The sequence below is a fragment of the Callithrix jacchus genome, chromosome 4, assembly GCF_049354715.1.
Source record: "Callithrix jacchus isolate 240 chromosome 4, calJac240_pri, whole genome shotgun sequence".
NCBI classification, from domain to species: Eukaryota; Metazoa; Chordata; class Mammalia; order Primates; family Cebidae; genus Callithrix; species Callithrix jacchus.
In genome coordinates, this window is record NC_133505.1 from 5,321,216 (window position 1) to 5,345,362 (window position 24,147).

The 24,147-nt window shown below is 42.6% G+C and overlaps 1 protein-coding gene across 16 annotated transcripts in view; it reads left to right on the forward strand.

Annotated features, from left to right (window-relative positions):
- Positions 1-24,147, forward strand: part of CARMIL1 (capping protein regulator and myosin 1 linker 1) — a 468,543-nt gene that overhangs the window by 428,100 nt on the left and 16,296 nt on the right. For all 16 annotated transcript variants that reach the window (XR_013533624.1, XR_013533622.1, XR_013533623.1 and 13 more), the window contains 2 exons: positions 11,251-11,363; positions 20,966-21,398. Coding sequence is in view for 13 of the 16 variants with exons in the window: in XM_078368170.1 (XP_078224296.1) it covers positions 11,251-11,363; positions 20,966-21,398 (546 nt within the window). In the remaining 3 variants the exon portion in view is untranslated. The remainder of the gene's footprint in view (positions 1-11,250; positions 11,364-20,965; positions 21,399-24,147) is intronic.

Sequence of the window (24,147 nt, forward strand, 5' to 3'; positions counted from 1 at the left end):
CGGCAGGAGGTTTCCCACTGACCTCTGAGTCATCACACTCTCCTTTCCACCCATCTCTCCAGCAGTGGGCTTTACTTTTTCTTGCCAGACCTTGTAAGTTTTTTATTGTCTGTCTGGGTGGTGTCACATGAACTCATGGTTTCAGTCTCTGTGATTGTAAATTTCCGGATATCCACTTGCCTCCTAAACCTGAATGAGTACCTCAGGCTCAAAATTTGAAACTGAGATCCTACCTTTCCCTGTAAGCCTGTGCTTCTCGTAGCCCCTGTTTTTCCTGGGACGTGGTCAGTTGACAGGTTAGAGAGCAGAATGCAATCCTGATCAGCGGCTCTCCCTCTTCCTCCTCGCTGTCGCTTCCTCCCATCCCGAGCTCCAGCCCTCTAATGCTGTAGCCCTTTTCTCATTGCTTCTTCCCATCTCCTGGTCTGAGAACTTCCTGCAGGTTTTCTGCATCTCGTCCACTTCTCTCTACTTCTCAGCCCACCGGTGCTCTGAGGAAAAGCCAGATCTCTTTAGATCTCTGGCCATAATACATTATTTTGGGACCTGCCTTTGTGTTACACAGTCCCTAAGGGAAAACAGCCTAGAGTTTGCCAAGCCTGTGAGTCCTGGCCTCATTGTGGACAAAGGTGAAATCTCTCTAGAACAGATTGATGAGGTTGGGACATGCTACCCCAAAATATGGCGCCTTGGGATTCGAGAAAATACAAAAGCAGAAGGTCATTCTCACCTTCTCCTTGCCTTTCTGTCTTGAGGCAGGTCATAAAAGCCTCATTCAAGAAGTGCCCTCCCTGTAGCCAGAGGAGAGAAATATCCTTATTTCTGAAGGCATGGGGACAGAGGGAAAAATCTGAACCAACAGGCCTTGCTAAGTACCCCCAGTTAATTATCATTAGGCCATACTTTCTAAAGAAGGCAAGACTTCTTCCAGGAAACCCTCCCTACCCATCCCACTGTGTTCCCTCAGAGCTAGGGTCACAGGACACCAGGGAAGTTGTTCTCACAGACTCGTCGTGCACAGTGCACAGCCTGAGCAACTCTCCATGGAGGCCCCGTCTCCTCCAGTGCCTGATGCTTACCCTCACAGCTCTCATCACATAGTGTTTTCTCAGCTCACTCCTTGTCTCTAAGTTCTGTGTAGGCAGGGCCTGCGATTTCTTATTCACGGTAATATGCTCAGGGCTTACACTGGGTTTGAAAATACAGTAGGGGTTCAACAGTTCTTACTGGATAAGTAGGCGGGTAGCTGGAGACATAGATGGATGAGGGTCACAAAAACTTACCTGCTGGGTTGATAATACCCTCACTTTAGGTCAGGCTTTCATTGTGTCTGGTTAATTTCTCTCATTTGAATCCAAAGAGCTTGACACAGTTTCAAAATACAAAAAAAAAAAAAAATCTAGTATGTTGTTTTCTAATTTATTAATTTTTAACTTTTTTTAGTGCATTTTTACATATTCTTACAGGAATCCACGTTCCTTTAAAACACTTTTGTAGATAGATAGAGACAACCCCCCCACAACAACCCACACCTTAGGTTCTAGAATGTTAATAAATGGGTTCTCTGTGGCTCTTTCCATATGGAATAAGATTAGCAACATCATTCGTCTGTGAAATGGCGTAAGTTTATCCTTGATAAAACTGGTGACTCATGTGTACTTTTTCCCTCTCCCCTCCCCTCCCCTCTTTTCCTTTTGAGAACGGGGTCTCACTCTGTGGCCCAGACTGGAGTGCGGTGGCACAATCCTGCCTCACTGCAGCCTTAAACTCCTGGACTCAAGCAATAACAATCTTCCCACCTCAGCCTCCTGAGTAGCTGGGACTACTGGTGCATACCGCCATGCTTGGCTACTTTTTAAAATAATTTTTTTGTAGAGATGAGGTCTTGGTATGTTGCTCAGGCTGGTCTTAGAACTCCTAGCCTCAAGCTGTCCTCCTGCTTGAGCCTCCCAAAGTGCTGGGATTACAGGCATTAGCCACCATGCCAGCATTTCTTCCTTAAATGTTTGAAAAATAGAAAAGAAGGGAAGGAAGCTGTGGCAGAGTTCCGTTGGAGGCACACGCTATATATTGCAAGGGAGAACAGATTTCTTTTCTCACGTATCACTAGGGTTCATGGCTGAAGCACCTGTAGCAAAAGGCAGATTAACCAGAGAAAAGTACAACACAATTTATTTAATGTAAGTTTTATGTGATATGGGAACCTTCAGAAACGCTGACTCAAAGAAACAGGAGAAACCTGTGTATTTTTATGCTAAGTTTGATGAAGCGGATACAGAGAGGTCGCATTTGACAAAGGGAGTATGATCCGATGGTAATAAGCTGGGGGCAGTTAGCAAGGCCTGTTTGTTCAGATTCTTCTCTCTTATCCCATGTCTTCAGAGACCTTTCTTTTCTCTGGCTATAGAGAGGACATTTATTATCTCTGCCAATAGGGAGGTCACTTCTTGAATGAAGCTTTTATGACCTGCCTCAAAGGCAGAACGGCAAGGGGAAGGTGAGAATGACCTTCCGGCTTTTGCTATTTTCTCAAATGCACCATATTTTGGTGTTTCGTGTCTCAGCCTCATCAGTCTGTTCTAGAGAGATTTCACCTTGGTCCACGTTGAAGCCGGGACTCACAGGCTTGGCATACTGTAGGCTGTTTTCCCTTAGGGACTGTGTAACACAAAGGTAAGTCCCAAAATAAAGTATTATGGCCAGAGATCTAACGAGATCTGGCTTTTTCCCAGAGCATCGGTGGACTGAGAAATATCGCTTAGCACACCTTCACTTGGATTCATAGTGAAAATATATTACCTTACGATATCACCCTGCTTACAATTTGCAAAGTGCTTTCATGTCTAACAGCCCGTGAAGCTGCCACACAGACACCATTACTGACATTTTTCAGGTAAGAATGAGGAGGTTGTGGCTTACTTTTATTACTAATGTTGAGTAAGAGCCGTTATTAACAGTTATTGTTGTTTTTCTTCCTAGCATTGAGTAGAATCAGTGCATCCACAGTCTGTCTTAGCTTTTCTGGAGTTCGGCCCTGAACCCCAATGCCTCGAATGAACTTTTCCAGCTGTCAGAATTCTCAAAGCCAAGGCTAAGTTAAATGCCAACATGCCAGACATGGTGTTGTAATGACCGATTTTTGTGCCAAAATGTACCAATAAGTTTTTATGTAAATATGAAGAGTAGGTAACCTATTTAAAAAAAAAAGAAACTAGGCACAAAAGTTTAACCTTATATCAAACCACAGTTATTTTAAGGACAATGGATATAGACATTTTAGCTATATGTTTTAATTCTATCTCTGCCACTCCAAAAACAGAAACAAAAGATTTTTTTAAAATAACAGGAGATAAAATGTTTCTTTCTTTCTTTTTTAAATTAAGTAGCTAAAAAATTTTTTAAACATTACGTTATAGCTGCTTCGCCCATAGAATTTAACTGTCTACCCTAGTAGTTAGAGTAGGATGTGTAAGATGACTCAGCCATTGGGCTCTTCCACTCCCTGGCCATGTGTATCTGGACAAAGGCACGTGGGTTTTTTTTAAAGCCTGAGCAAACTTGTTTCTAAATACCAGCATTGCCTACGCTGTTGAGTTGTCATGAGAAATAAATAGGATAAAAGTATGCCATCCTTTACTTTAAAATATTGTTCTTCAAAGCTAGTATTTCCATTTTATTAACATTAGTTCTCTTTACAATATAAATCTCAGGTTTGCTTTTGCATTTGTACCTATTCCCCCTTTTCTACGCTTAAATGGAGGAGGAAGAGCAAAAAATTCCTGGAAAGTGATGTAATGCCACGCTCATTTACCCTCATTAATTCAAAGGGTCCTTGCCCACATTGACTAAGAAACAAATTAACTAACTTTACAAAAATTTTTATTCAAAAATTATTTCCTCGTTGACTTTCAGAAAGTCTTTGCTTTTGGGAAAAGAGCGTCATGTGGGTAATCGAAGAGTGGAAATACCATTTTTGAAGGTACCAGAATGTTCCAGCTGCAACAGAGAAAAGGGGCAGCCTGTAGTATACATAACCGAGCATCCGAGGGGGATTGGTTCCAGGACCCCTGGATACCCTCTTCTTTGCCTAAGGGAAAACAGCCTAGAGTATGCCAACCCTGTGAGTTCTAGCTTCATTGTGGACAAAGGTGAAATCTCTCTAGAACAGACTGATGAGGTCGGGACATGCTCCGTATCCACACATTCTGCATTTCAGCATTCAACCAACTCTGGATTGAAAATATTTCTTTAAAAGGCAATAAACCACAACAGTAAAAAATCATACAAATTTTAAAACACAGTGTAACAATTATTTAGATAGCGTTTACATTGTATTAGGTATTAAAAGTAACCTAGAGATGATTGAAAGCACACAGGAGGATGTTTGCAGGTGATATGCAAATGCCGTGCCATTTTATAGCAGGGTCTGTGGATTTTTGTATCCTCAGCAGTCCTGGAACCAGTCCCCTCAGATACTGAAGGGCAGCTGTGTTAGGTGGGGTAACACTGGCTACTACATGAGATAAACTTTTGCTATGTTAAATCTCTGATACTTTGTAATTTATTTCTTGTTCATGTCATAGTTCATTGTGGGTATTTCTGGTCAGGGAACCCTACAGTTGTCAGGGATCCAGGCTACTTTTACTTTGTAGCTCTGTCCTCCTTTTCGATCCTTCAAGTCATAGCCATTCAGCTGGAGGATGACATAAAGCCTGAAGGCTCATACCCCTGAGGATTTATGGGCCAGGTCTGAAAGGATGAGCTTCACATTCATCTGAGTACCATTTTCCAGAACTTGGCCACGTGGCCACCTAACTGCAGGTGAGCATTCTGATGACGACACCCAACAGGGATGGAGGTGTGCTTATGCTCATCCACTGCCGGTTAGCTATTACTTCTTTCTCCTTTTTCCTGACATAACTATAGGTGAAAAATATTCCCTTAAAGAAAAATTATTGAAAAATTTCTATAGAAGAGTGGAAAGAACATTGAACTGGGATATAGTGCTGACTGTACCACTAACTAGAATAATCTCCGAGTGGAAGGGATTTTAAAGATTATCTACTCAATATTCAAGGGAATATGAAGCCCAGGGCAGGTAACTGATTTGCCCGTGATCCTTCGCTGATATGTTATACCGTGCAGGGGCTTCACTTTGCTGACATGTCAGTATCAGTCAGTTTGCCTGATATTCTTGGCATAGGGCATAGCCCCACACTGCTTGGCTCAGTGATGAAACAAACCAATTCAAATTAAAATGGACTGAATGCTGGGTAATAGGTTTTCTCTTGTATACATTGAATTGTGGCATCTTAAGGCTGAAAAGGATTTTGAAGTCATCTTGTCCAGTTCCTCATTAGGTGCTTAAAAACCCCTACACAGTCATTAATTGGCCATTCCGTCTACAATGAAGCTTCTTTCTCTGAAGCTGCCATTTTCTTAAATTATTTTTTGCGTTTCTTAAATTCTTACTTTAACTTAGCCGTCTTGTATCTGTCTTCTGGGATAGCACATGGGATCTAAGTCTATTCTACCTAGTAAACAACAATTTTTCTGGGTCAAATCTTAATTCTTCAGCTCTTTCGATGTTCTTTAGATGAAACTATCTAGAATTCATTTACAAGTCTTACTACTCTGTTCTGAATAAATTGCAGTGTGGCACTTTATTCATAATAAAATAAAATAGAGTACTTTAGTAAGATCAGCCATATTGCTTCTTTCTGTTTATTTATTTTTGAGACAGGGTCTCATTCTGTCACCCAGGCCCACTTCACTGCCACCTCCTCCTCCCAGGCCCAAGTGATCCTCCTCCTTCAGTCTCCCAAGTAGCTGGGATTACAGGTGTGCACCACCACACCCAGCTAATTTTTGCATTTTGTTGTAGAGACAGGGTTTTGTCATGTTGCCCAGGCTGGTCTTGAACTCCTGAGCTCACATGATCTACCTGCCTCAGCCTTCCAAAATACTGGAATTACAGGTGCTAGTCACCACCCCCAGCCCATTGCTTCTCTTCTTTTAAGTAGGATACTTCTGTTTATTCAACCACAGGTTGCATTCACATTTAAAATGGCGGTATCATCCCAGTGACTGGCTATTGATCTTATTCTCAGGCAAGGCCTTTAATCTGTTTTTTTTTTTTTTTTTTTTTTTTTTTTTGAGACGGAGTTTATTTAGCTCTTGTTACCTAGGCCAGAGTGCAATGGCGCGATCTCGGCTCACCGCAACCTCCGCCTCCTGGGTTCAGGCAATTCTCCTGCCTCAGCCTCCTGAGTAGCTGGGATTACAGGCATGTGCCACCATGCACAGCTAATTTTTTGTATTTTTAGTAGAGACGGGGTTTCACCTTGTTGACCAGGATGGTCTCGATCTCTTGACCTCGTGATCCACCCGCCTCGGCCTCCCAAAGTGCTGGGATTACAGGCGTGAACCACTGTGCCCAGCCCTTAATCTGTTTTTATACAAGTATTTCAGACAGAGGAAAAGAGGGTGCATGCCTCAGGGAATCTAAACTACCCAGAAGTCCTAGTATGCCTCCAGTTGCATCTTATTGGCCGGAAGTGAACCATTTTTCCATCCCCAGCTACAAGAGTATCTAGGGAGATAGGTAGCCAGTTGGTCACATTGATACTCCAAGTCAGTCAGGGTTTTGTTACTGAGTAAACAAGAGAGAATCGATACTGACCAGACACAAAGCAGTTTCTGCTGTTACTTACTCAGATGAGAGAGTTTCCTTCTATTTTGCTAATTTTGTTTTGGAATGAATGGTTGTTAAATTTGATTATTTTTTTCAGTATTTGTTGAGCCTGATAATTTTTCTTTTTTAATGTGAAATTTTGGTGAATCACATGAACATTTCTAGTGTTATAGCACTCTTTTTTTTTTTATTGCCTTTTAGGTTTTGGGGTACATGTGCAGAACATGCAAGATAGTTGCATAGGTACACACATGGCGGTGTGTTTTGCTGCCTTCCTCCCCTTCACCCACATTTGGCATTTCTCCCCAGGCTATCCCTCCCCAGCTCCCCCACCCACCGCTGTCCTTCCCCTATTCCCCCCAATAGACCCCAGTGTGTAGTACTCCCTTCTCTGTGTCCATGTGTTCTCAGTTTTCATCACCCGCCTATGAGTGAGAATATGCGGTATTTCATTTTCTGTTCTTGTGTCAGTTTGCTGAGGATGACGTTCTCTTAATCATTATTTTTTTTTCTTTGTTTTAATACACTGCTAGGCTTTGTTTGCTACTGTTATATGAGAATGTTTGCATGTATATGCATAAATGAGAGAGACTTATGTTTATTTTTCTTGTCTAAGCCATCCATCTAGCTGAGTTTCAGAGTTATACTATCTTCATGAAATTGGTTGGGAAGCTCTTTCTTCTTTCCTGTTCTCTGAAACAGTTTACGTATAATAGAGATTGTCTCTGTCTCTCTGGGGACACCAGCTGGGCCCAAGTGTTGTCAATATGCTTGTGTGCGTGTGATACTTGTATGTAGATGTTTTACTAGGGATTTGATTTCTTTTGTCATAGATCTGCTTAGGTTACCTAATTAAGATCATTTTTATAATTGATGTATTTTTAGTATATATTCCATGTTGTCTAATTGTTCATTTCGTTGTTTATAGAATTCCTTCAAGTTTTTTATTTCTTATACCAATAGCTTTAATCTCTTACAGCTGTGTCCCCTTTTTCATTTTTAACATATTTTTAATGCCTTTTCTCTTAATGTTGTAATTATCTCTTTTATTGGTCTTTTTCTGAAAGTCAACTGTCAGTCTTATCAATCCTCTCAAGGTCATTAATTTTTTTATTTTATTGTATTTTTGTCATTTTACTTTCTTTGGGCTCCTTATTCCTTGATTGCGTAGTGAATTAATTTTCCATGTTTTTTACATTCTAATGTGTGCACATAAGATTCCATGATGATTCAGTTCACTAATCAGCACTTTTTGGTATATTTGTTTGAAGAGTTACAGTACACCGAATCATCCTTACTTCCTACCCATTCCTCTCCATCCAGCTTATGAAGACATTGAGAGAGACTTGGCAGCTGCCACGTCAAAATCCAGGCACACCGCCTACTGTCTTTCCCCGGTGTGTTCACTGTGATAATCCTGGCAGAGGAAAACAGGGTGGTCTGAATTACCTTTAGTCCTCACAATCACCAGCTTATTTTCTCAGCATTCACAAATTATCCTTTTAGCACTTATACACTGGAGGTACAAAATCCACCTTCTTTATCAAATATCAGCAACAGCGATTCCTGATTTTATTTGTAAAACCCTTTCTCTGAGAGCAAAGGCAGTGGGTTCTGGCCACAGGCTCATGGCTGAGGTTTCTGCTCCCTTCCTTTCCAACAGCTTTGCTACCCTTTTCAGTCTGAGATGTACTCTCTTTGACAGAAAAGACCAAAAGCAAATGGGATTTTGAGAACTTCTGATGACTGTTTGTCCTTTCCTTTGCTTTTGTTAGAAAAGGAGCTGAAACAGCATGTGCATTTGGCCTTGAACCCGTTTGCAAACTACATTTCAATTCAGTCTTCTGTTTTTCTACTGCTCTTCACACAGGCTGATGCCACCTCCTGCTTCCTATTTTAAAAGATGCGTTTTAAACCGTGTCTCATGGACCATCTCTCAGTGATACTGGACTTCTCTTCACCTGTCTACTCTCTGTCTCTTTATCTCTAAAATGACAGGGTTGGACTGGATGATCTGTAGGGGCCAGGCCAGCCCGAAAAGCTGGTTTGTCCTGCAGGAAAGCAGACAGTTTTGTTCAGCTCTGTCCCTCCGTCTCTGAAACTCGTTGATGTACCCTACATCCCCAGAGAACCTTTTGTGCTAGCTGTGAATTCTGTTTCCAAGCAGGAAAAGAGAAATTTTTCCTGAGGGGAGAAATTACATGAGTAAAACTTAACTTGGTTTTTTTTCTGAAATGGAAAGAGGAGTCTTTAGGGGGAAGCTGGGAGGAAGCCCTGTGTTAGGACTGTATGTCCTGGGATCACACCTTTCTTCATCCGTCATCAGGTGACTGGTGTGGGTGCCCCTCACCTTCCGAGCCACTGTTTGATCTGTGACTAACCAAAAAGTAGGATAGTACTACCTCTTCCAGTTTAAAGGGTAGACGTAAGGGTGGTAAAATCATGGGTAAAACACATGTAAGCTATCAAGCACTATATTAACTTAAGGGGCTATTACTCCTATAGACATTCTATCCTGCATTCTTTTCCAGAAGAGAAAAATAATATAATACAAGCAAGTTCTGTACTACTTTATGTTTTGTAATCAAAATAGAAGTTATTCAGTGAGCTTTTTTCTCTGCGTAACAGAATGAGAGAACTTTGCTGATTGTCTGCTCTTTTGCAACACATAGGAAAACCTTGCTCCAATACAAAGCACAATTCAGATAAGAGGTATAGTTGTTATTTTGTAGGGTTTGTTGTCTATTACCTGTTGTCTCCTCACTTTTCAGCATGTCACAAACATGAGCTCAAACACACAGTTCATGATTAGATTCATTCCGGATGAATGAAGTGTATAAGGGTTTTTTTCTTTAAACAGTTTCCATACAGACATAAGCCATGTCCTCCCTAGGCACCTGGAGACTTGCAAATCAGGATTACAGCAAACAACTTTCCCATTACCCTGTGGCAAGACATCTAGACCAGGTATCCCAAGCACACAAGAATTCGTCCTTGCATCCAACGGCATGGGCAAGATGCATGCTCTTTCTCAGCTGTCCACAACCTGTCTGTGAAATATTAATCTACGCTGCTGACACAAATCAAGCACCTGACTAAGCCTGCTATGAGCTGGCCTTTCAAAGAGACATGCCGACTCGATACAGCTTTATGATAGCTTCTCACCAGCCTCTCTCATAAGGTCTGAGTTTTTGGCTGCCTGCTGGACACCTGGTTCTGGATTTCCCACAGTACCTCAAAGACTCGAGAAGATAAGACACGTCATGTTCCCCAGATACGATCTTAGTAACGTGCTCCCGTTTACCCGGCCTGGAAACTTGGACCGTGTCTTGGGCAGCTCTTTTCTTTCCATTCTCACTTTTCCACTTCATTAGTCCCTCCTCACCCCCACATTAGATTAAATTACTGCAGGAGTCTTTGGTGTGAGCTCCCGAAACAGGTTTTCCTACTTACATTGTCTTAAATCTCCAATTGGTCCTTCATGCTGCCCCAGAATTACCTTCCCGGAATTCAGGTTGGGCCATGCTGCTGTGTTGCTGGCTCCCTGTCATCTGAGGAGTCAGTTCCATACTCCTTGGCATAAGGCTCAAGGCTGTTCCTTAGGGGTTTTAGTGTTATTAGTCAGAGAGTATTCACCTGGATATTATGAAATGCTCAATACTCACTCAAAAGTGACTTAAACAGTAAGAAATACTTATTTTCTCACCTAACAGAAAGTCCTGAGGCCTCAGGATCCAGGCCTGGCTTGTTCAGCAGAAGAGCACAGGCACCCAGGTGTTTTCCCCGTTCTGCTTTGTGGCTGTCAACATGCGTGACCCCTTTTATCCTTGGGCCACCCCGTTTGGTGAACAGTGGCCTGCCTCAGCTCAGATACAACATCTCCCACACATAACTGCAGAAAAACACATTCTCTCCTCTTGACAAAACCTGCCCCCTTGAGCTGCCTGGCAAAGTTTTCCTTGCATCTCACAGACTAGGATTATATCCCACTCCCATGCCTGTCAATCACAGGCAAGAGGAGGGGTTGTAGTATTCAGCGTAAGCAAATCAGCATCCATAATCTGACCCGAGGGCTCTTCCAGCAAGAAAGAGGGTAGGCTGGGGAGGGGTACGGAAGGCAGTATTAGCATCTGCTATGCTGCATTCTTAGCCCCACCCACACACCTCAGGCCCCAGGGTTATCACCACTCTCAGAAGTCAGTGTGTGTTTCATTTCTCCATGTATTATTCCCTTTCCTCTCACCACATGCCTGCAGTGCCTTTCTCTGCATTTAGAAACACTCGACTCTTTGTATGTTAGGTCCAATCTTCTCCTGATGCACCAGTCAGCATGAATCCTCCACAAGGCACGGTGTTTATAGTGCATCCCTCACTTTTGTTTCTTCCTGTCTGTGTTGTGATTGTACACGTGGCTTCTATTCCTGTAGATTACGTGGTCCCTATTTTAGTGAGCCGTGTCCCTCCCATAGCCCTTATCACAGTGGCTTAAATCTAGTAATAAATATTTACAAAGTTAAGGTGCACGTGAACTAACATTACATCTGTTTGTTTTGCAGGTCTGTGCTGCCAACATAGTCTCCCAAGACGGTGAACAGAACGGTCTCATGGGGAGAGTGGACGAAGGTGTAGATGAATTTTTCACCAAGAAGGTGACCAAAATGGATTCCAAGTGAGTTCAGTGTCATTTCATTGATAATGCTATTTAATTCATATTTAAATTACTGACAGTTACAATTTAACTTAGTATACTGTGTTTCATTTTATATATGGAAATTACTATTCCGACAGTTTACACCAGTGTCAACTGAGACCTTGTTAGAAATGCAGATCCTCAAACTCCTACCCCAGACCTACTGAATCAAAAACTCTGGAGGTGGGGCCCAGCAGTCCATATTTTAATAAGCCTTCCAGGTTATGCAGAGGCAGGCTCCGGTTTGAGACCCATTATACGAATCTAAACCAGACCACAAAATGTACCCCCCCAAGATTCTTTTAGGGCTTCTTCACTTGGACGGTTCCATTACAGGGTAACGATCACGGGCGTGCTGGAATTACTTAGGGACGGTTCTGTTACAGGGTAACAATCGCGGGTTTGCTGGAATTACTTAGGGACGGTTCTGTTACAGGTAACGATCACGGGTTTGCTGGAATTACTTAGGGACGGTTCTGTTACAGGGTAACGATCACGGGCGTGCTGGAATTACTTAGGGACGGTTCTGTTACAGGGTAACGATCGCGGGTTTGCTGGAATTACTTAGGGACAGTTCTGTTACAGGGTAACGATCACGGGTTTGCTGGAATTACTTAGGGACAGTTCTGTTACAGGGTAACGATCACGGGCGTGCTGGAATTACTTAGGGACGGTTCTGTTACAGGGTAACGATCACGGGCGTGCTGGAATTACTTAGGGACGGTTCTGTTACAGGGTAACGATCACGGGCGTGCTGGAATTACTTAGGGACAGTTCTGTTACAGGGTAACGATCACGGGCGTGCTGGAATTACTTAGGGACAGTTCTGTTACAGGGTAACGATCATGGGGGTGCTGGAATTACTTAGGGACAGTTCTGTTACAGGGTAACGATCACGGGCGTGCTGGAATTACTTAGGGACAGTTCTGTTGCAGGGTAACGATCACGGGTTTGCTGGAATTACTTAGGGACAGTTCTGTTACAGGTAACGATCACGGGCGTGCTGGAATTACTTAGGGACAGTTCTGTTACAGGGTAACGATCATGGGGGTGCTGGAATTACTTAGGGACAGTTCTGTTACAGGGTAACGATCATGGGGGTGCTGGAATTACTTAGGGACAGTTCTGTTACAGGGTAACGATCATGGGGGTGCTGGAATTACTTAGGGACAGTTCTGTTACAGGGTAACGATCATGGGGGTGCTGGAATTACTTAGGGACAGTTCTGTTACAGGGTAACGATCATGGGGGTGCTGGAATTACTTAGGGACAGTTCTGTTACAGGTAACGATCACGGGTTTGCTGGAATTACTTAGGGACAGTTCTGTTACAGGGTAACGATCATGGGGGTGCTGGAATTACTTAGGGACAGTTCTGTTACAGGGTAACGATCATGGGGGTGCTGGAATTACTTAGGGACAGTTCTGTTACAGGGTAACGATCATGGGGGTGCTGGAATTACTTAGGGACAGTTCTGTTAAAGGGTAACGATCATGGGGGTGCTGGAATTACTTAGGGACAGTTCTGTTACAGGGTAACGATCACGGGTTTGCTGGAATTACTTAGGGACAGTTCTGTTACAGGGTAACGATCACGGGCGTGCTGGAATTACTTAGGGACGGTTCCATTGCAGGGTAACGATCACGGGCGTGCTGGAATTACTTAGGGACAGTTCTGTTACAGGTAACGATCACGGGTTTGCTGGAATTACTTAGGGACAGTTCTGTTACAGGTAACGATCACGGGCGTGCTGGAATTACTTAGGGACGGTTCTGTTACAGGTAACGATCACGGGCGTGCTGGAATTACTTAGGGAGGGTTCTGTTACAGGTAACGATCACGGGCGTGCTGGAATTACTTAGGGAGGGTTCTGTTACAGGTAACGATCACGGGCGTGCTGGAATTACTTAGGGACAGTTCTGTTACAGGGTAACGATCACGGGCGTGCTGGAATTACTTAGGGAGGGTTCTGTTACAGGTAACGATCACGGGCGTGCTGGAATTACTTAGGGACGGTTCCATTACAGGGTAACGATCACGGGTTTGCTGGAATTACTTAGGGACGGTTCCATTACAGGGTAACGATCACGGGTTTGCTGGAATTACTTAGGGACGGTTCCATTACAGGGTAACGATCACGGGTTTGCTGGAATTACTTAGGGACGGTTCCATTACAGGGTAACGATCACGGGTTTGCTGGAATTACTTAGGGACAGTTCTGTTACAGGGTAACGATCACGGGCGTGCTGGAATTACTTAGGGACGGTTCTGTTACAGGTAACGATCACGGGCGTGCTGGAATTACTTAGGGACGGTTCTGTTACAGGTAACGATCACGGGCGTGCTGGAATTACTTAGGGACAGTTCTGTTACAGGTAACGATCACGGGCGTGCTGGAATTACTTAGGGACAGTTCTGTTACAGGTAACGATCACGGGTTTGCTGGAATTACTTAGGGACGGTTCCATTACAGGGTAACGATCACGGGCGTGCTGGAATTACTTAGGGACGGTTCCGTTGCAGGGTATCGATCACGGGCGTGCTGGAATTACTTAGGGACGGTTCCATTACAGGGTAACGATCACGGGGTTGCTGGAATTACTTAGGGATGGTTCCATTACAGGGTAACGATCACGGGCGTGCTGGGATTACTTTGAACTTCTCTTTGTTCATAATTTGATATATCAGGTTGGGGGGCTAAGTCATTGTAAATAGCATAATTTAACAGACAGTGTCAAAATGACAGCAGAATTAGTAAATAGCCCTAGAGTTAGCATTTTCTCAAGAGTTTTCTTTACGTTTTCTTGCTACGGAGATAGTTCAGCGATACTATGGTTAACAGTTGTTTAACTTGAAACATTATAGTGTTTAGGCATGATTTCTACCAGGTTATTTAATCCCCAACTAAATACAAATGTGTCCTAAAATATACTCTTAACCTGGATTTGTCTTTATGAAGTATTTTTCACCTTGAGATATGAAATTCAGGAACAAGTGCAAGCCAGGTAAGCTGGGCACAGGTAGGGAAGCAACTAATCAATTCTGTTAGATTGATGTGTCTTATTTTGCCTCTGCAGTATGGTGAGGTGGCAATGAGTTATATTTTTATATCCATAGCAGTGTAACTTACTGAATCTTATAACCTTTAGGGCCCAATTACTTGTTTTCCCTCTCCCTGGCCTGGAAGCTTAGCATGCTATACTTGGTAAAATTTTATTCTCCTATCTTTCAAGAAACAACCTAATGTCATTTATTCTTTGAAGCTTTTCTGGGACTGTTCCTCCCACCCCTGAATTAATTGCTGTTTCTCTGCTGCTGACTTAATACTTTTCTTTCTATCCTTTGCACACATCTGTTAGAGCCCATGTAATCCTTTAAGAGTTTTTTTTTTTTTTTTTTTTTTTACAACTTACGGAATAGATGAATGTGTTTTCAATATGAAAATTTGAAAAGATTTGAAAGATTCAAGAAAAACCAACATAAAAAGAGCAAATGGGAAATCAATATGAAAGATTGATTTGAAAGATTGATATGAAAGACTTAAGAAAAACCAACATAAACAGAACAAAATGGGAAATTACTATTAATGATTTGCTTTCAAGTCTTTTTTTTCTCAAATCGAATGCTGTTCTTCAGGAGCAGTGCCTGGGTCTTCTTCTGTTATGGTTTCAGTGTCTAACACAGCCCATAATGTATAGTTTTCCCTCAGTTAGTGATGGTTGAATGAGTGGAGAAAATCTTGACTTGTCTCCATATAATTTACAGGTACCATTGTCTGCTCTTGTCTTTTTAAACTTCTGAAATTTATAGTTAGTGGGCGGTTTGTAAGCGTTCGATCCGAACTATACATATTGTTATACCTTCCCCAGTGTGATTTCCTTTCCTGTTAATGCTACTTTCTTCTTTTAGACTCTGAATGAAAGTTGGGTAAATTTTGTAAGGCATAAAATACAAATTTTTTTATGAAGTTACTGCTCAGGGAAGATTCTGTTTTATGTTTCAGTGCACAAATAGAACTAAACACATCAATTTTCATCATCAAGTAATGTGATGGAATCTGCTAAACATTGTGATTTTGAAGTTTTTTATAAAAAATAGATTATTGTTGGTCTGGTTTTTTAAAGGGCAAGGCATAGGTAAAATCTTGAAGTAGTACAAGGAAAGTTTGAAAATCAGAGTTATAGTTTAAAGTGTCAAGTGTTCTACAGAGGCTTAAAGTTCCTTATTATTTTCCCACTCTCTATTCCCCAGAGGCAACTGGTTTTTATTCCTTTAGTTGTTTCTTCCACTTGTCTTAATAGCATGCTTTCTTTTCTGTGTTTCGCTTTTAGATAGTGAAACTATTAACTTGTAACTTTTAGATAGTGGCACGATAACTATTAACTTCTTACCTAGATGACGGTAATACAGACTGAGTATCTCTTATCTGAAATGCTTTGTGACCAGAAGTGCTTTGAATTTGGATTTTTTTTTAATATTTGTATTATACTTGCTAGTTTTACATCCCTAATCTGAAATTCAAAATGTTCCAATGAGCATTTCTTTTGAGCATCATGTTGGTACTGGAAAAGTTTCCAATTTTGGAGCATTTCAAATTATGGATTACAGATACTCAACCTATATACTCTGTCACCACACACACACACACACACACACACACACACACGTACTTGGATACACACACTTTCCTTTCCTCATGTTCTTTATTTAATTTTATCATAATTGTTGGTGTCTTAGGCTGTTTTCTATTGTTATAACAAAATACCTGTGAGTGGGTAGTTTATAAAGGAAAAGAAGTTTATTTAGCTCATGGTTCTGGAGGCTGGGAAGTTCAACTTTGGGTGGCCACATTGGTTGGCTTCTGCTGAGGGCCTCGTGCAGCATCATGGCATGACAGAGAAGTGAAAGGAGAATCGACTGTGTGCAGAGAGAAAGGAGGGATGAAGGAGGCTGACACACTTCATGACACCCGTCTCTCAAGAACATACCCATTCCCATGAGAACTAATCCAGTCTCACTAATCAATTTTAATAACCTAATTACCTTTTAAAGGTACCACCTCCCAATACTATCAAAACTCATGTTGAGCCCAAGCCTGGATATAGCTTCTCGACTGGTGGGCTTCAATGTAGAGTGGTCTTCTGGACCATGTTGTTGGGGGAGAGGGTATTTTTGACTTCAGGTCTTTTCTGTTGAGCTTTGGAAACTTTGCTGTCCCTCCTGGTGGGTGTAAACCTCCCTGCCTGATTCTGGCATGCAAAGTAAGAAAAGGGGTCGGGGTCCTATGGGTGTCACTGCGTACTGTGCAGGCTTTCTTGAGCCTCCCTGTTTTGTGATCCACACTCAGCTCAGCTGCATTTGGTGTCCCCCAGCTCATCTTCTTTGCTTCATTCTTTCCAGAGAACAGAGAGATGTTGGGATGGGCATCATTGGCTCTGTGATTTAGGGAGAGGATCTGATGATTTTTTGAATGAGCTTCATAAGGAAAAGAACCTTTCTGTCTTCATTTCCCCTTCACTTCCACTTGCAGAGGTGCCTATATCTCCTCATTCTGGAGCCAGCACAAATCACATTCTTCTGGGTCACCCTGACTGTTGGCTTAGGTTTCAGCTTTCGCATGTCTGTTAAGTCAGTTTTTGTGATGTTCGCGCCAAGGGCTCGAGACAGCTAGTTGACTCGCCCCAGTTTGGCTGCTGGACCTGTCTGCATTTCCTCACCTCGAGGGCTGTCAAGTGAGACAAAGGGCCGTGAGCTGAGTCACTAAAAGCAACAACAGAATGCAAAGCAAAGGCCTGCAGTTTATGAGGACATTGTGCTGTCTGCTTCCATGTCCCCTCAGTCTCTGTGTAAGCAATAAACTTGCTGCAATTGAGATGCCTGAGAGGAGCAGAGACCTCTGCCCATATTTTCCCTGGAGCCAAGCCTTTGTTTTAGCTCCTGGTGAAAAACAGGTTTAACCAGCCACCTTAAGGGCGCCATTGTATCTTTGAAATGTAAAATCTTTGAAATGTAAACTCCTATCACAAGCCCCCTTAAACTGCTTTCTGAGCGGATGTCACAAGCCCCTGATAACTATTTTTTATGGAGTTTCTATTTCCTTTCTGTTTACCCCTTCTTTTTTCTTTCTACTGGGATAAAGTAAATGTAAACAAGAACAAAGGTATAAAAGCTGTAACCCACAAAAATAAATTTGCTGCGTTTTGGCCATAATCTTCACGCAGCCCTCCAGACTCTACTTTTCTATATTCTTTCTTTTCCGCGCACTCTCTCTCTCAGGTTGAACGAGACATCTACGTTGGCGGTCTCGGGGACTCCCGCAGGTCGGTAGTCCCCCGGCAGACGTGCCGGACCCCGACAAGTTTTCACACATAGCTATTGTATTTTGGCTTCCAAATTTTGTTGCTTTTGTCTTTTCTCCCCTGTAGGGCTTATGCTTTCTTTTATAAATAGTTTGCTGGGTTTTTTTTTAAATATATATAATTTATTGTACTTTAGGTTCTGGGGTATATGTGCAGAACATGCAGGATTGTTGCATAGGTACATATATGGCAGTATGGTTTGCTGCCTCTATCCCGTGTCACCTATATCTGGCATTTCTCCCCATGTTATCCCTCCCCAACCTCCCTACCCCTGCTGTCCCTCCCCATTCCCCTCCAGCAGACCCCATTGTGTGATGCTCCCCTCCATGTCTCCATATCTTCTCATTGTTCAACACTTGCCTATGAGTGAAAACATGCGGTGTTTGATTTTCTGTTCGTGTGTCAGTTTGCTGAGAATGATGGTTTCCAGATTCATACATGTCCCTACAAAGGACACGAACTTATCATTTTTTATGGCTGCGTAGTTTTTCATGGTGTATATGTGCCACATTTTCATTGTCCAGTCTATAATCAATGGGTATTTGGGTTGGTTCCAGGTCTTTGCTGTTGTAAACAGTGCCACAACGAACATATGTGTGCATGTGTCTTTATAGTAGAACAATTTATAATCCTTTGGATATACACCCAGTAATGGGATTGCTGGGTCAAATGGAATTTCTATTTCTAGATCCTTCAGGAATCACCACACTGTCTTCCATAATGGTTGAACTAATTTACACTCCCACCAGCAGTGTAAAAGTGTTCCTATTTCTCCACATCCTCTCCAGCATCTGTTGTCTCCAGACTTTTTAATGATCACCATTCTAACTGGTGTGAGATGGTATCTCAATGTGGTTTTGATTTACATTTCTCTAATGACCAGTGATAATGAGCATTTTTTCATATGTTGGCCTCCTGAATGTCTTCTTTTGAAAAGTGTCTGTTCATGTCCTTCACCCACCCAAACAACCCCTTTCCTCCCTAAGCTGTTTATTCTCATTAGCATTTCATCAAACCTTTTTTCAAGGTTCTTAGTTTATTTCCATTGGGTTAGAACATGTTCTTTTAGCTCAGAGAAGTTTATTATTACCCACCTTATGAAGCCTGTTTCTGTCAATTCATCAGACTCATTCTCCATCCAGCTTTGTTCCTTTGCTGGTGAGGAGTTGTGATCCCTTCAAGGAGGAGAGATGTTCTGGTTTTTGGTGTTTTCATCGTTTTTGTGCTGGTGTCTTCCCATCTTTATGGATTTATCTACCTGTGGTCTTTGTAGTTGGCGACTTTGCGATGGGGTCTCTAAGTGGATATCCTTTTTGTTGATGATGAGATTACTTCTTTCTGTTTTTCAGTTTTCCTTCTAACAGTCTGGCCCCTCTGCTGGAGGTCCACTCCAAACCCTGCCTGCCTAGGCTCTACCTGCAGTGGCCGCAGAGCAGTAAGGGTTGCTGCCAGTTTCTTCTTCTGTTATCTTCATCCCAGAAGGATACCTGCCAGATGTCAGCCTGAGCTCTCCTTTATGAGGTGTCTCTTTGGACATGTGGGGGTCAGGGAGCTGCCTGAGGAGACAGTCTGTCCCTTATAGGAGCTCAAGTGCTGAGCTGTGAGCTCTGTTGTTCTGTTCAGAGCTGCTGGGCAGGTGCATTTAAGTCTGCTGCAGCGGAACTCATAACTGCCTTTTTATTCCCAGGTGCTCTGTCCTGGGAAGGTGGGACTTTATTTATAAGTTCCTGACATGCTGTTGCCTTTTTTTAGAGCTGCCCTGCCCAGCAAGGAGGTAGCCTAGTCACCAGCAGAGGCGTTGCTGAGCTGCCGTGGGCTCTGCCCAGCTGCTGTCAACTTCCTTGCAGTTTTGTTTATAGAGTTAGAGTTAGAACTGCCTCGGTAATGGTGGACTGCCTTGGTAATGGCAGACGCCCTTTCCCCCACAGAGCTGGACCATCCTGGGTCCAGCTGCGCTTGCTGTGAAGCTGTCAATCCAGAGTGTTTCAGATTGCTGGTCTTTGTAGGGGTGGGACCCACTGAGCCAGATCACCAGGTTCCCTGTTTCAGCCCCCTTTTTTTCCGTTGAATGGGCAGCTCTGTCTCCCAGGTGATCTAGGTGGCAGTTGAAACAGACACCCAGATTTGTGTGAGTTTTTGTGTGGAGACCTGCTGCGCCAGCTGAAACAGCCATGCTGGAAACTCATAGCTCTTTCCAGCCTGGGCATCTCCTGGTCTGTGGGCAGTTATAATGCGTTTGGAAATGCGGTGATCACTCACCCTCTGTGGTGTTTTCACTGGAAACTGCACTCCAGAGCTGTTTCTATTTGGCCATCTTGGATCCCCCTTTGCTGTTATTTTAATAAAGATTGAGGGGAGCCAAGTGGATATTCAGTCTGTCAGTGTTCAATGAGGCAGTTGTCTGTGATTCTTTCTACTTAGCTCATTTTGTTGACTGTTTCTCTCCTTTCATTTCCCAAGTTTCAGCATGTCTCCTTTCTGAAAACTCTCTCCCAGAGCATACTTTCCACCTTTTTGAAACCCGTCTCAGGTTTATCTGCTTGCCCCTCAGAAAGCCAAACACATGAGAAGTGAAGGTTTGTTTGTGGCAGTGCCGACAGCTTGGGAGATAGCCAGAATCAAGTCCCAAAAGGCGCCTCAAATTTTCAGGGTGGCTAAAGGGGTTTTAAGGTGAAAGGTGGCTTGAAAACTATGCACAGGAGTGGTGGGTGCCGATCTGTTGGTTGTTTTCTGATGACTGTCTTGAGTCATGGACCATTTGGAGGTCTGGTTGGTTTCCTCTTGGCAGGGGTTGGGTTATGGATTAACTGCGTGCCAGTTTCTTCTCGGAAGGGAGAAAGTTGCCCCACCACCTTTGCTTTAGGCCTGGATTGTTTCAAGATTACCCTTTGGAATTCCCAAACAGAGCAGGTAGTTAGATATACATATAGTAAGAAACCAAGGGAGGGAGCGGTTATTTTTAGAATAGGCTAGCAAACTGGCTGTACCGGTTACAGGCTCATCTTTCATTCTTGATGTGGGTGCCTCAGTTTCCTCACATGTGAATATGATGATGATACTCTACATTTCTTTCTGTTTCCTAAGGGCTGTAACTCAAATCTGCCTTTTCAAATGCTTCTGACTGGTTACTGTATAGGCAGCAGTCTCCATATTTATATTTTGACTGATTGTGCTGGAACTTACAGTAGAAACTACAGCTCTGTGTTTTGGTTTGAAATATAGGAAATGGTCAACAAGAGGCTCAGAGTCGCATGAGCTTAGTGAAGGAGGAGATGAAAAGAAAAAGCGAGATTCTCGGAAAAGCGGTGGCTTTCTCAATTTAATCAAATCCCGGTCCAAGTCCGAGCGGCCACCAACGATCTTGATGGCAGAAGAACCCTCGTCACCGAAAGGGGCAGTCAGAAGTCCAGCTGCAGACAGTCCCAAGAAGGACACAAAGGCCACCGAGCCCAATGGCAGTTCTGAACGGATAGAGGAGATTAAAACACCTGACTCCTTTGAAGAGACTCAAGGGGAAGACACGGGGAAGGTGGAACGGAGTGACAGCAAGAGCAGCCCACAGGGGGGCCGGAGGTATGGGGTCCAGGTGATGGGCAGTGGTCTCCTGGCAGAGATGAAAGCCAAGCAAGAGAAGAGAGCTGCGTGTGCACAGAAGGTAAGGGCGGGTCTGTTTTTAATTCATTCATTCATTCATTTGATATAAAAAGTTGCACGTATTTTCATGGTGCATGTGCTATTTTGATATATGTCCATCATCTTAAAGCATTTAACTTTTCTTTATGCTGGGAATATTTAAATTGTCCTCTTCTAGCTATTTTGAAATAGATAATAGATTATTTTTAACTAGAGTTACCCTACTGATCTGTCCAATACTAGGTCTTGTTTCTTCTGTCTACCGTGTTTTTGTACCCATTTTGTTCCTGTTTTCATCTCCCCCCATGCCCCACACTTCCTGCCCTCTGGTAACCCCCAATCTACTCCTTGTCTTCGTGAGATAAATGGGGATTCATTTTTGACTTGGTGGCCCTAGTTTGTGTTTTTGCCCTGATTTGACTTTTTTTTTTAATGTGAGCACTAAAAATTGCCTGTTGGTTAAATAGAAAACACAGTCAGCTGAATCTAAATGGAAGACTGAGTAATACTGAAGATAGGTGAACTAGCAGAGGGAAATAAAAATACTGAAACTAGATGACATATAAAAATGGAAACTATTTTCTAACTTACTCCCTTTTCAAACCAAAAAATGTTTCTCTTTTCAAACCTGAGAATGCCTTGCTATATTCCAGATTTAAAAGCCGAAAGGAAAAACAGTCAAGGTATTCTGTTAGAATTGATATATATCATCTGTTGTGACAAAGGAAAACTTCATGGTTTAAAGTTTGCTGAGTTCCCCCAAAATCCGACTTAAAACATTGTTTATTCTTTGAGCCTCCTTTTATAGTGTGTCTTTTTTTCTTTCCTCTTCACCTGTTTGCTCCTGTCACTCCATGAAGGATTGTGTCCGTGTGATAAGGTGAACATACCCACGTTTAAGTCAGGTTATGGTTTCTATGCATTATCATGAGCTCTTTTATTTTTATACAACTGGTGCTTCCAAGAAAGGAAATTGCATGTGTGTTTGAAGTATCACAATAAAATCCTTCATCCCAGTGAGCCCTGGACTTTCAGAAAGTCAACAATAAGCTACATACCAGGTGTAGGGAACTCTTTTATTTGCCTCTAAACAACCAGTGTTTAAAAATTAAACTCCACTTCCCACCTGCTCTTACAGCTTTTCACCAAAGTGCTGGCACCAACAGCAACATTGTTTAGCAGTTTTGATTGCAGACCCCCTGACTCTGAGGAACCTTGAGTCGGAAGAGACTGTAGAACTATATTCTGCTCACTCAGCAAAGGAGGCGTGGTGTGGCCTTCACTGGTCAGAATTCTGGATAATACAACAACCGTGTCATTAGTGAGCCAGATAGATGCCCAAGGAAACGTTTAAATTTTAATCCATTTCGTGAATGTCTTTATGACAACGAATGTGCGGTTTTCATTAATATGCTGTGGATTTTCGGTTTTTCATGATGAATGGGGTTTCTTTTTTTTTTTTTTTTGGTGTAAAGATGACATGTGCTAGAGTGTTTTATTCACGTACTTTGGATTTGATATATAAATTGGCTTAAAGTGACAAAATCCTGATGGTTTTATGTTGGTTTAGGGCTTACACAGTATTAATGATCTCTTAACGCCACCTAGTGTCAGTTTAAAGCAACCATTGTAATGAATTCTCGCTATTTAAAATTCAGACCAAACGTGGGTCTTCTGTCAAAAATTAGCTTTCGAACACTTTTTCCTAGAGTACCATGACTGTATTCTTTATAAACGTGGCAACAGTTAGCATCAGTGATCAGTATACTGTTGATAAAATATATGATGTCTTCACCCTCCTCTGAGTAATTCTCTTTGAATTGTTGGCATTTGATATGTATATTTAAAGAAAAAGAACTGTAAGTATGGAGACATGACATTTCATTTATCGATAAAAGAAAGAAACAAGCAGCGAATACTTAAGAGTTCATACATTTTTCTCTGAGGCCATCAGGTCATCTGTTTTCACGCAGAGGCAATGGGCATTATATTGTTTTATCCTTATTCCCTACAGTCATTTTGGGATTTATAAATAACTTTAAAAATCTGGGAGGAAAAAAAAAAACAAATCCCTGGGTTGTTTGAGAGATGCAGGGAAATGAGGTGCCCCAGGTGTAGAATTTAAGGAGGTCCTCACGCTCAGAGGCCCACCCTGCACTTGAAGGAACCTGAAAGAGAAGGATGTGGACGGGGACTTCGTGGATGGTCCCCAGCCCTGTCCTGCAGACGCTTGTCCTGGGCACAGATGGCTGGCATGGGGCTTCCTTTTTGGGTATCACGTTTCCATAGTGATGCCAAATGTGCCTATTTTAGCTGCAGTGCTTGTGTACACATTCACTCCTGGAGACCTGCTCACACCTTGCACTCATGACAGTGGAACTTGTGTCATCTTTCTGGGAAACTCCTCAGGCTTCCCGTCACTTGGGTGCTTTTTTCTGATAGGGCCAGTGCTCCTGGGGAATGTGTGGCGGGGGTAGAGTGATGAATTCAGGGAGTGAGGCTTATCTCACCTGCATTTCAAACAGTCCTTCCTCTATCATCAAACACAGTTTAAAGCCAGGAGTTGGCTGCAGAGTTTTTTAGGTTTGTCAGAAGCATGAGATGAGCAGGAACCAGCAGTCTGAAGGTCAGACTGCTTTGGGAATCATTATCCCTCCCGGTCGACTGGTCCACCTTGTTTTTGCTTGTTAGACAAGAGGTAGATGTAGATCACCTTTGTCAATATAATTCTTAGATATTATGAAGCAAACACCAGACTTTGCTTTGTATGT